Consider the following 12,994-nt stretch of genomic DNA (forward strand, 5'->3'; position numbering starts at 1 on the left):
AGAAAGCTTGCAATAACTCACTGCATATGTCCACAAAATATGGGGCAAGTAGAACATCTAATTTTGCTTTAAGCTTATTTTATTTTTTATTTTACATAAGTATTATAAATTGATCTGCGACTCCAGGCTGCCTTGGGTATATCTAGATTTGTGATCAGTGCACAGTGTAAGTTATTTTTAGATGTGAAATGCTCTTGCATCCACAAAGAGCGTGGTTATTCACTGCCATAAATGCGCTGGGGAAATAAGTAATTTCAGGGCTTTAAAGTGGTTTGCAACCATCTTCTTTGACTGTATTGGATTTAAATATTTTCCCAGTTCTCGTGAACTATTCAGTGGGGTGAGTCTGTTTCTAATTGATCACCAAGTCAGACATGACAATGTCGTCTCTAGGTTCCAATTCCTGTGTCTGGTTTAACTTCAAAGACAGAGTTTAAAAGCCTTACACAAACTTCCTTAAGGGGATTCAAGACAAAACCGTGGTGCCTCCTGAAACTGTGAAATCTTTCTAAAGTTCTCAGTCTGAATGGCAGAGGTTTGAATCAGTGCAGCAGCAGGCATTTCCTGGGATATTACTGAATTCTTGCACAAATTCATGAAGTTGGATCATGGCGGAGACTCTTGTTACAGTTTCATATTCAGAGCAGAGCTCCAAACTCATTAAAGCCCATGGTCTGAAGTGCAAGCTTCCATGGGAGTGTTTGCTCACAGCACTGTCTAACAGGCACCAAAGGGAGCAGCAATTCCCTAAGAATGTTACAGACTTTGGAGCAAATGTCATTGTTTCCAAAGCAGGCAGGAAAGGAGCAGACGTTCGGAATGCCAGACAACATCTGTAACACCTGGAGAATGGAAGATGGGCAACATTTCTGATCTGGCTTGTGTAGGCGTATTCTCAGTCATTTCCCAGAACCTATTCATTTTGGGGGGTTTAGATAATGCTATTTACAAACCAATTGAGTCTAACTTTTACTTTTAATTAAGAAAGTTAATTGGAAAATGTCCTTAGAAATTAGGTTTCTCCCTTGACATGCTGTAAATAAATAAGTTATGTTGCCAAACAAGATGAAGATAAACAAAGGGCTGTTTCAAGCCTGCAGAAAACAGGAGCAGCTTAGTTCTCTGAACAACAAAACTACATTTCATCATCTAAATATCAACACATTAATATTTATATTTATCATTATTAATTTGATTGCATTCTTTTAATAAGAAATGCAGATAGAATAAGTGTTCCTGCAAATATTTGCTTGCATTCATATCACTTCCCATTATTTCTGCATGTTGTCAGTGGTTTGTGCTGCTCAGCAGCTCAGAACTGACCCCAGTTGGGGCAGCTCCCCAGAGCCTGGGGAAAGTTGTCATTAAACAGCTTCAGACTTCCAGCCCTTCTCCAGCAGGGCTCAGGTTTGCCCCAGGGGGAGGGAACTGCCCCGTCACTTCATAATTCCCTTTTTGACAGTATCAGCACTGCTGGTTTTATCAGCTTGCCAGGCAGGTTGAACTACTGGAATAAATGAGACTGAAGGGAACCAAAATGTTGCTTTTTGGTCAGAAGTGACCAGCAATCTGCGGGTTCTGATTCTTTGATCCTCAGAGAATGTGTCCCAAGCTTTCTGCCCTTCCTTCCCCTGCAGTGAGATAAGTAACCCCAGCTTTCTTCCTATTTGTGGTCCTGCCTGTTAATGTAAATTCCACTTGGCAGCAGATTACATGCATGCACTTAATTAATTTAAGCTACAGCAGCTAACAAGCAGATGCAGAATTTGGTCAGCCATGCCTGCAAGAATGGTATCATCTTGAGGAGAGAAAACGAGGATTGCTAAGGATGCTGTCTGCTTTTGAAGTGAAGTCTGCCATCTGTAAAAAGCTGGGCCCTGAGTCAGTTGGAAATACAAGAGCATTTCAGCCTCCTTATATTTTTCCAGGTATTAGTAGGACTCCATCTCTTCAAGAAATGATAATGTTCATGAATTTGCAGTAGCTCAGTGCAGGAACAAAGACCCTAAAACCCTCGGCTGGTTCTGCAGGGGCCTCTCACAAACAGTCCCTGCCCAGTTGCTTCTTAAGCACAGGTTTCAACCAAAAGAATTATGTAAACATTTGAGCAGGAATTAGACACTTGTACAGTGAAAGACAACTTGAAGTACTTCTCACTTATTAAACGTAGTGAATAGATATTCAGCACAATTATTTCATTAATTATACACCTATTCTATTTTTTGCAATGTTATTACTATCACCAAGTACTGTTTAAAAAAATAATCGAACTAAGAAATGAATAGGAGACAGACTGGGAAAGCTGTTTGAGTAAGTATTCTTGGGGTGTCAAAGAAAATGCTAGTAACAGAGTTGGACGCTCATAACTGCTTTTGAATGTTACTTCCAGTTCCAGAATGATCTTTGGCATCTTTCAAAAAATGGGAAAACAAAGGATAACATTAACAAAAGTTCATGTTATTTTTCATAGTAGTTAATGGTTGGAGTTTAAAACTGTGCCACATGTGCAGTGCTCAGGCAGCTAACTTATCTGGGGGCATGAAGTAAAACTTTAAAGGAGGTGGATCTGTGTCTCACTGAGGTTTTGCTGGATTTGGTGTCAATAATGAAGCATTTGTTGGCACCTGGTTTGCCAAAGTTCTGGAGAGATGCCTGTCCTGAGGTCTGTGGGGCTTCTTCCTAGGCTTTTACCTTTCTTTGTCCCTTTTGACATATCCTAAACTCAGACTTCTGGGTGGAAACGCAATCCAGACTGCTGTGAGTGATTAAATCACCCAAGATGAGCCTGAGCAGATTTTAGGCTCTTGGAGTGGGAATGAGGCAAAGATTTTTGGAGGAAAAACAAAGAAAGGTCGATTTATTAATATGCATTTTCTTGCTGTAAGTGCATCTTCTGTCAGTTTATGTGGATTAGGGAGACAGGGATGGCACAGCCCTTCTCCGTGCCCTCTGGAAGTTTGGTGTCACGATGGAGCCCAGCAGGTGCTGCTTTCCTGGGAACTGTGCAGTTCAGGCAGTCTCAGATCTCAGGGACGTGAATGCTCTGGAGCAATGTACTGAAAGCATGGGGTGGAATCGTCCTTAATTCAGGACCACTCCAATATTCCCATTTTTCATAGCTGTTCCCAAGCTTGTGTGCTTTCCTGGCTGAACTGTGTTCCAGAAAAGAAAGAATTGGCCTCTGTCTGCCCAGCACAATCAGTTGAAAACAGTTTTGTATGGGCCTGACAAGAGAAGTGTGGGTGGATAAGGTTAAGCCCAGATGCCACCTGCAGATATCCCCTTGGCACACAGCTGGAGTATTATTCTCTTCAAGGCCGGAAAGGGCTGGAATTGAGGCAGAAAGGCTGGGTGGTCCCCAAATTTAATGTGCCAAGGGAGAGTTCAGTCTGTGTGCTCTTGGTACCTCAGGGTGCAGATAAAAGCACAGCTGAGCCATTCTGCACTTCATAACGTTGAGAAGACAAATCTCAGCCATTGTTTCCTGGTTTCCCTCCTCACCTGACCTCCCTCTGGCTGATTTGTCATTCCTGAGAGCAGTTGTTCTTATAAACCTCGGAATAAGGTGGTAAATCTAGATCTAGTGCCCCAGCTGAGTCAATAGCACACTGGGCTGGAGCTAATTTTTCAGGCTTATATGCTGTTTGGAACAGGAAATCCGTGATTTTAATTAGCAATAAATAGGAAATAGTCTGCTGCGAATTGATCTTAAACAGGTACTGCTGTACTAAATTAGTTCAAAATAAGCAGGATTTTCCATTCAGCAAATTGATATTAAGACATCTCGGGTTTATTAGCAGCAGCTACATTATCTGTCTGAGGCTAACTTTGGTTTCAGAAAGGAACGAAGCTGAAAATCTGTTCTTAGACACAAACAAATGAGCTTGTCATAGAGTACAGAGCATCAGGACAGAAGGGATTTCCCCCATGTAGTCATTTGAAGAACTAATTGTCATATGTATTCTGTCTTACCAAGTAAATGAAACTAATAACAATTTGTCAAAAAAAATCCCAACATTTTTTGCTTGTGTAATTCACAGTCATTTAATGTTTAATGAAATTTTGGGAGATGGCGTTTTCTTGATGTGTTTGCGCAGAAGATCCTTTCATCTGACACTTCATTAGGGAAAGGATTTGGATTTTGAATGTTCTTAGGAAATATATCTCCTTTTACTGCAAACTGTGCAATCTGCTATATTTAATACAGAGAAAGCCCTAAAATTGCCTAAGCTATCAGGCTTGTCTGTAAGACAAGACCATGCTATTGCTTTCAGAGTCTAATAGTATTAAAATTTGAACCAGTAACTTGTATTTCATGCAGTTTTGCAGATAGGACAGTTGAGAGGTGAAATGGGTTGGGGTAAGTTGCAAAGGAGATCAGTTTGTGGGTAAGACAACTAAACTATTTCATTTGTACGAGGTGCTGAATCAGTGAGATGTCCGTTCTCAGCCTGATGCTTATCTCAGTTGCTGTGGCATTTGTTCATAATCTTTTCAGAGATGTTACTGGAATCACTTTGAATAGGTACTGATGTAATATAGAATGATATTTTGGGATAGGATGAGAATTTTCTTTAATTTGCAGCCCTCCAGTTTTGAGTATCATTTCCAGAAAGGCAATTTCTGAGACAAGGAGCTACTGGAGAGGGTCCAGTAGAGGCGACAAAGATGATGAGGGGTCTGTTTTGAGGAGAGACTGGGCCTGTTTAGTCTGGAGAAAAGAGAACTGAAAGGGCATCATATGAATCCACATAAATATCTCAAGGAGGAGCCAAGGGAGGTGCCAGACACTTTTCAGTGGTGCCCAGTGACAGGAAGTCATGGCCTTAGAGGAGTGATGGCCTTGGACTGAAACACAAGAAGCTTCACCTCAGTGTGAGGAAGAACTTCTTTACATTGAGGGTGGCAGAGCACTGGAACAGCTGCCCAGGGAGGCTGTGGAGTCTCCCTCTCTGGAGACACCCCAAACCCACCTGGGTGCGTTCCTGCGTCACCTGCTCCAGGTGCCCCTGCCTTGGAAGGGGTGTGGGACTGGATGATCTCCAGAGGTCTCTTCTAACTCGAGCTGTTCTGTGATTCTGTCTCACCATCAAGATCAGAGGACCAGGTCCTTTACATTCTCTCAAGATAATTTAATTTCGCAATCCGTGTTACCACTTTACACTTTAAAGCACTGAAATGCAGTGGAACATTTGCTGAATTGGGGCAATAAATACGTTTCACTGGAAAACTTTCAGGCTTTCCTCCCTGTGACCTGTTTACTCTGAGGACACAGGGAAGGGGGAGCATGGCAGGACACTGCTGCAGGCTGTGTTCTTGCAGAAGTAACTGGGATAGCTCATGCTTAGCTCAGCCATCAGACAAGCAGCTCCAGCTTTGGGTACTGGGTACCTTATTTTAAACTGATGCAGTGTATGGACAGAAGGCTGGGTTTAAGGTGGAGCTGAGTTGATCTCTCCTTATTTTATGGTTCACCTCAGAGGCCAGAGGTCCTCCCTGGTCCCTGCTATGTTTTTGTACATATACATATATAAATGTCTTTGTAACACTCAAATGCTGAGTGAGAATTTGGCACTGCTTACCATGAAATATTGAGAACCTTCACCTGTATCAAAGGAATATTGGAATGTGTGCTCTAGACATTCCGAGGCTTTACGAGGGGAGAAGTGTCCTCAGTAATGCAGATTCCTGCAGGAAGTCTGGGACAACTGAGTGCTGTCCTGTGATGAAGCAGGTTTGGCACTCGAGCTTTACAGTAACGGGGCCATTATAGGACAACTAAAAGGTTTCATTGTCATATAAGGGAGCAGTCAGTAGTTCCTAAAGCTCTTGGTGGCTGTGTCCCCATGGCCAGGGAAAGAACTTTGCTTATTTTAGTGCTTACTGAATTATAGCAAAAAATGTTTCTGCCTAGTGAAAATACAAAATGCTTCTGTGTTGCCTTTCTTTCTGTAGCCTGCTCTCAGTGGTAACCTAAGTCCCTTTGATTCCTTCATTCCCTTTAGCTGACCAGATTGGAAGGCCTGCTTTCAAAACTGCCCTAAAATAATCCCTTGCCAACCTGAGGTACTGGATTAGCTGTAGAAATATTGGCTCCCCTTGCGTTCTTTCAATTTTTAAAGTAATTTTTACTCCTCTGATGAGTAGCTGATTGACAGGGGTTGCTGAGCTACATCTCAGACAAAGGCAATGTGCCGAATGCAATGGGGAGCAAACTTTTAATATGCTCTGACTGGTATCAATAGCAAAATTCAGACTGACTTCAGTGGAGTAAACCTGTGTCCCGAATGAGTAAACCTTTGAGACTTTCAATTCATGTCCTCCAATGAGACTTCCACAAAAATCTGGTGGCCTCATAACCACAGGGCATTAACTCTTCCTGCTGGACCAGAGGAACACGAACTCTGGGTAAGAGTCCCAGACTGGACTTCTTGTGTCTAACATTCATTGTATTAATGGAAATACATTTCTGAGAAATAAACTCCATTCTCTTGATCTCTGTCTAGCTTACAAGTTAGTAAATGCTACACTACATATGGTAAAGGTGATAAATAAAATTTCTTGTACAGACATAATTTCAGTGATGTTCTGCTTGGATCTTGTATTGAGGTTTGGGAGTTCTGTTTTGAGCTGAAAGATGCATATTCTGGCTTAATCTTCTGGCATTTATGAAGCTGCTGTATAATAGTTGATTTTTTTTAAAAGGTTGTATCTAAAGTAATCCATAGGAAGCAGGAATGGGAATGTTCTTTGCCCAGGATGAGAAACAGGAGTGTATCTGAAGACTGTTCTTGCTGCAGTTGGACTGTGTGTGTGTAACTTAAGGGTGGAATTGCACAGGGATGGGTTCCACACATCTGTGGAACCAGTGTTGCTGTTAAACCAGTGATTTTCACTGACATGCAGTAGAATTAATCTGAATAATTTTTTTTACTGGTTCACTGACTAAGATCAAAGCCAGGACCAAGCTCTTCCTCCTGCATTTTTTCCTGTGCCTACAACACAGTCAGTCTTGGATCGACTGATCAGCAAACCTAGATCTGTGTTGTCTCTGTGATAGGGACGTGAAGGATCTTTTCTGGTCCAGGGAAGATGAGACTATAACTGGATTTCACAGCTTGCAAAGTATGAATACAAGTTGCTGCCTTAAATGTTTTGCACTGTTTCTGTGTTGCCATGAGGTAGATTTTGTCCTAAGTCTCTGTTAGTGCCACCCTGCTGTAGATGATACCCATGGGAAAGCACATCCCCTGCCTCTGGCTTTTCTGTTCTCTTGGTCTGGCAATTCATCTTCTGTTAGTAGATACCTAGAGAAAAAGAGCCTAAAGCACATCTGGCATGTTCTATTGAAGATGAACTCCACAACATACAACACAGCTGGAAACAAAGTTTGAAAAGGAGTAATGGCTTAGGAATTTAGGCCAGGGCTGCTTCCATAAAGAGCAAGAAAGTTTTGCTTGGTCCATTGGAGAGAATGTGCTGTTTTCCAGAGGGCCTGGGCTTTCCCCCAGTTTAGTGGCCAGTGAGCACTGCTTGCTTCTCCTTCAGCTGGCCAGAGTGTCAGAAGAGTTGCCCTCAGAGAAGAGGAATCCTTTAGTTAGCTGGACCCTTGGTGAGAGCAATACAGTACAGAAAAAGGAGAAGGCACTAGGCAGGAATGCTTCATTTCTAAAAATCATAACTCACTTTGATTGCACCATTGCTTAAAACTTTTCCATTTCCCCTCAAACTATTCTTACAAATCTTTCCTGCTCTCTCTAGCGTGGTGGCTTTGTGCTGCTGTGGTCTCAGAAAACCCTGTGTGTGTCTGCCAAAGGCAGAGCCAGCAGCAGCACCACGTGTGAGTTGCTGAACAGCTGAGAGGTGTGTGAATTATTGAAGGAACTGAACGATGTGCTGTGAGGCAGCTCCTGTGGATAAGCACTATTGCCTTTTTCTTGTCCCTGATACACATTTCTTCATTGTGGTTTTAAAGGTTCAGAATGGGTAATTGTGAAGAGCAGTCATGTTAACAAGAGTTGATTAGAGGTGTTAGAGCAGCATGATTTATTGTGGTGATTGACAAGATTCTATGCCCCATTTCTATGTGCCAGCAAGAAGAGAAATGCTGACTAATTATGCTGTAGTTCTTTATAGGAATGGCACAGTAACTGAGAACACAACACAGCTTTTTATGACAGCTTAGAAACCAGAAATACGAAGTGCAGCTTTTTTTGGTGGCCCTTTGCACAAGTGAGGACACGTCCAGGACTATCAGATAAACCAGACTATATTCAACTTCAATATTTTAAAAGCTTAAACTTTTACTGGATTGATTTCTGGACTTTCTGGCGTCTCCAGAAAGCTTCTGGGAAACCAGCATTAGGTAGACAGTGACTATGAATAGCAGATAGTGTTTTAACACTCCTCCCTGCCATCAGTGTTCTACAGTCTGGTTTCTGTGTGTGTCTTCCCTAAAATGTTGTCTCAGCACCAATAAAAGCAACAGATACTTGGCTGCTTTATGATTTGCGAACGTGTATGTATTTTCTGTGTTTTATTATCTCTGTGTTAGAGATTTCACAAAGAGCTGCTTAATGCAATGTCTGTACAAACAGAAAGATTCTGCTCACACTGGAATCAAGTTGCTCAGGCATTTTCAAAACCATGCAATTCCGGAAGTACAGTCATGACCATCAGAATAGAAAAGAGCTTGAAATTCAGTGTTTGTTTTAATCCCTGTGTTTCTCTCTGACTTTCTCTTTCTGACGCTGCAAGGCCATGCCTGGAGCTCCCAAACTAGTGAGCACCCGTGTGGGAAATATCTGACAGATGTCTGCTGCACTGCCACCATTTGGATCGGGAGCATCCCAGTGGTGCAAGTGCACAGACTGTGTTGTTAAAAGCTCAATAAAAAATACAGGTTTTGAGTGGTGCACACCCTACTCGCAGCTAAGTGTTTGTATCTGGTAACCCTAATTTCCTCTGCCTGTGGGATTCATGCTACCCAGATATCTCTGTTACTTTCCATGGACTGTGTTTTGATAAATAATCAAGGAGAAAATCCTCAGTTTGGTTAAGTAGAGCGGAGTTTGTTACCATTTTTGAATGTTGCTTTTGTTGAAATGTTTACTTATTTCTGATGTTCATCCTGCAGGTAGGTAAAATCTGGATACTGGCAAATGTGTGCCTCCTTTGCACACCTAAATCCTGGCGTGTGAGCACAACACGCCTCACACAAAGTACACACACCTCTTCCCAAACCAAAACGTGTCCTTTAGCAGGGAGGCTGGCTAAAAACGGTGCCAAAAGAAAGGAAAAGTATTCGTGTTGCACAAACTGAGGAATCTAGCAAGAGGATGCTTAGTAGTGTTTTCCAAGACTGGTTTTAAGGGATTTTTTAATCAAATCTTAACCGGCTTTCAGTAGTTACAAACCTCACTGAAGTAACTAGGCCAACATCTCCAGCAACAAAATGTTTGTGTGCTGCAAACTTATATGTAATTTTGTAAAAATTGCCAATTTTCTGTGAGTTGCTTTATCTGATTTGTCAGTCAGTGGGAGCACAGAAACTGAAGTACATAGATCAGAGGGACAGAAAAATGAAGTTTATCAGGAGGAGTGATAAGGAACTATGCAAAACAAAGTAGCTTTCTTAATTCACTTTACATTTCACCTTCTTGCTACTACCTTTTTGTCTGCTACAAACTGTCACCCTCTGCTTCCTCAGCTAATATTTTAGGTTCATTTTGCATGTCAAGATGGTGCAAGCTGCCACAGCCAGTGGTACCCATTCCCTGAGCCCCACATGTATCTCCTAACACCATTTGTGACAGTGTTAATGCTGTAGCTTTACAGCCCACTGCTGCCAAGGTGAGAAAGAGAGAAAATAAATAAAATTCTTCAAGGAGAAAATAAATAAAGTTCATTTCATTCATTTGCTGCAATCCATCATAAGAAGGTGGCATAGGTTCCCTTACACAGCATTTCAATCAAATCCAGCCAGTTGTTAGCTAATGATATTTTCTGCCTGCATTGTGACTCAATTAGAAGGCCTTTATGAATCTGCATGAAAGTAAAATGAGGACACAGTGCTCAGACATATTGTTCTGCTTCTTCACCCATTACCAAGGAAGTGACTCAGTAATTGTATTCAGTTTAAGAAAATGCTTTGAGGAAATGTTTTGTAACAAATATTAAAAGTACTACCTCACTTTCTAAGCTATTTCATCTTTACATATTAAATGAGAAGCTTTATTTTGTGTTATTGTCTGTTTCTATTTCTTTTTAAAGGTTTCCATTTTCCGTTTCATTTGTAACAAACCTGACACCTAAGACAAAGCACAGGTTACCTCAGTGAGCTCACATGCAATTATTCCATGGCTGGCTGTCACCTGCGTGTCACCTGCGTGTGACAGGGGATGCCACTGCAGCTCTGGCTCCTGGACAATGCAGATACAATACTGTCCAGAATACATGATAAAGTATAAAGTAGATGATGTGGGAAGTGTCAAGATTTTGGTGGCACCAACCCTGTCATGACAGAACTGTGATTTAACTTCTGCAAACAGAACCAAGTTCAGCGATAGACTCATGCGATTGCTACCGTATGGAGCAGTAAATCACTTAATGCTGAAATAACATTGATTTTACAGTAAGACAAAACAGTTGCCACACTAATTTAACACAACAGAGAAGGAAACATGCTGCAGCCACTTGAAAAAGGCAGGGCAATGATGTTTAAGGACTGCACTTAGCAACAACCAAAAAGTCACCCATTTTTTTTACTTCTGGGCTATAATTTCACAGCCATCTTCTAGTAACTGCAAAAACTAAGGAACAAACTTAGGTCTTTTTGGTTGCTGCTGGATTACCTTCAGGACTTCTCTGCTCCAGACCTTAGACCTCTCCAAGAGAGAGAGTTTGAGTTCAGGGTGCTCAGAGCGGTGCATGATGCTGTCCCAGTGAGTCAGGGACGGCACGTCAGGGGCTTCGGGCCAATCTGACAATCCTGGAGCACGTCAGGGGCTTCAGGACAATCTGACAATCCTGCTGCTCTTTGAACTGCCAAACACAAGTTTCAGCTCCAGAGATAAACAGCAGCTCGGGACGAAGGCGAGAGAACAGTGGTAACACCTCCAGGAGCAGCGTGTCCCTCACATTTCCTGCTCAGGTACTCGTGCAAGACTGACTCCAAGAGAATAGGCTGGAGCAGCACCACTCCTGTAAGCACTTGCGGATGTCCTTGGAGGTTTTCCATCCAAACTGCCCTGAGTTCATGACATTAGGCATGATTTCAGTCTAAGGCCAGAGGTATCTCTTCCAGCTCATACTTCAGGTGGCATGGCTGATGCTCATTTCTTCCTTCAGACATGCTTCCTTCCCTTTCCCAGAAAAAAGGTGACTTTTCTTGCAACCTGCGTAAGCTGCCACTTCAACTAAAGCTGGATCTCCTTGTAACACAGTTGAAATATTGTCCTCTTGTAGCATGGAGTGACAGGTTGTGATAAATAGACTGTTTCTCTGACTAACATGTACCTAGTCAAATATTAATGAGCCAGCACACAGAAGCATGAAGTCATCTTTTGTTTTTCATTAAGTGCATAGATTAAAGAGATGTTGCTTTACTGTAATGCACAGAATTATGTCATTTCAGCTTAGAGTAATTGTTAATCACCTCAAATTGAAATGATCCTTGGTTTTGTTTTAAAGAGCATAGAAGAACAAGAAGTAGAGGAAAAACAGAAGTAGAAATGGAATGTGAGACTATAGTGAAAGTGAGTGAAAAATTCCCCTTTTTATCTAGTAATGCTGATGTTGTTTTTATTTTACATGTCAAAACCAAGTCAGGATCATCCACAATTTACTGCCTGGTGGTTTTTCTGAAATCCTTGAGCTGTTCTAGCCCTGATTATTACCTGCTAGCTGCATTACATGAGCTGCCACTGACCATTACATCCCTTCGATACCGCGAAAGCAATTTGTGCCTTCTTCGGATCATACCCCACCCCATTGTCTCCCTGCCTGTTTTACTTATTGCTGCTTCTGCCCCACCTCAGTGCAGCCATTAGGGGCTGCGTGTAACAGCATGATTGTCCCAGCTTTCTTGCCACAGCCCTCTGGGTCATCGGGATATCCTCTGTTCTCTGCTCACAGTAGCTGCAGTACTCTCAGATCAGAACACCAGGCACTATGAAATTTCTCACTGAAGTGGTAAAGAAGATTGATTAATGTGGGGGTAGGAATTGAGAGCATCTGAATGTAGAAGTGGGAGGTGGGGAAAGGTGTTGAAGGTAGGCATTCTGGGTACTTCTGAAGATTAAGCTTACCAAGTAGATAAATTAGGGTTTTGTCATCTGGGACACCAGAGTACGGGATAAAGAAGGGATTAACCAGGGCATCACAGCAGAAGGAAGAATTGGGGTACAAAGAGAAAGAATTGATGAATGTGGATCAGTAAAACAGGATTAGTGAAGCCTAAAGGGGAAGATTTAAAGGTAAGAGAGTGAGTTTTTCAGGGAGGAGGAAGAGAACAGAAGACAACTGGGGAAAGGCAGGCAAAGCCTAGAAGAAAGATGAAAGTAGAATAAAGTAAGGGAGTTTTTTTCACTGCTTTATGGAAGGGCCAATGATGACAAGATGGTGATGGAATGAAGTACTGTTTCAGGTGTGTCTGCTATCAGGAGACACAATTATATACAAGTAAACTTCTGTATCCTCCTGCAAACACAGCCATACCAGAAGGTCTTGGGCTTTCATTGTCGAGGGGGTAGCAATAAGCCACACACCTTTGTCACTAAATCAGGGAATCCTGCTTGCTTTGTATTTTTATTTACTATTTCACCTTCTACTCCTTTCTTCTGGATTGCTTTGATTTGCTTTGCATGTTTGGGGAGAGAACCGCCATGGTTCTAAGTGAGGGCTGTATTTGTTCTCTTAGCCTGTCTGGGGTGGTTGTTTGGTTTTTTAAATACTTATCATGTCTTTTTCCATGGACATGCACTGGCAAGGAAGA

The 12,994-nt window shown here is 42.0% G+C and overlaps 1 protein-coding gene and 1 long non-coding RNA gene across 3 annotated transcripts in view; one reads left to right on the forward strand and one right to left on the reverse strand.

The window, feature by feature from the left end:
• PLCB1 (phospholipase C beta 1) overlaps positions 1–12,994 on the forward strand; it is a 341,583-nt gene that overhangs the window by 308,728 nt on the left and 19,861 nt on the right. Inside the window, exon 32 of one of the 2 annotated variants that reach the window (XM_039569804.1) lies at positions 11,692–11,756. The exons of the other annotated variant lie outside the window; for it this stretch is intronic. Within the exon in view, the coding sequence (XP_039425738.1) occupies positions 11,692–11,730 (39 nt within the window). The 3' untranslated portion in view covers positions 11,731–11,756. The remainder of the gene's footprint in view (positions 1–11,691; positions 11,757–12,994) is intronic. 2 annotated transcript variants of the gene reach the window in all.
• LOC120411763 overlaps positions 1–12,994 on the reverse strand; it is a 103,348-nt gene that overhangs the window by 31,535 nt on the left and 58,819 nt on the right. The gene's annotated exons all lie outside the window — the stretch shown is intronic.

This window comes from Corvus cornix, chromosome 3 (assembly GCF_000738735.6).
Source record: "Corvus cornix cornix isolate S_Up_H32 chromosome 3, ASM73873v5, whole genome shotgun sequence".
Lineage (NCBI taxonomy): Eukaryota > Metazoa > Chordata > Aves > Passeriformes > Corvidae > Corvus > Corvus cornix.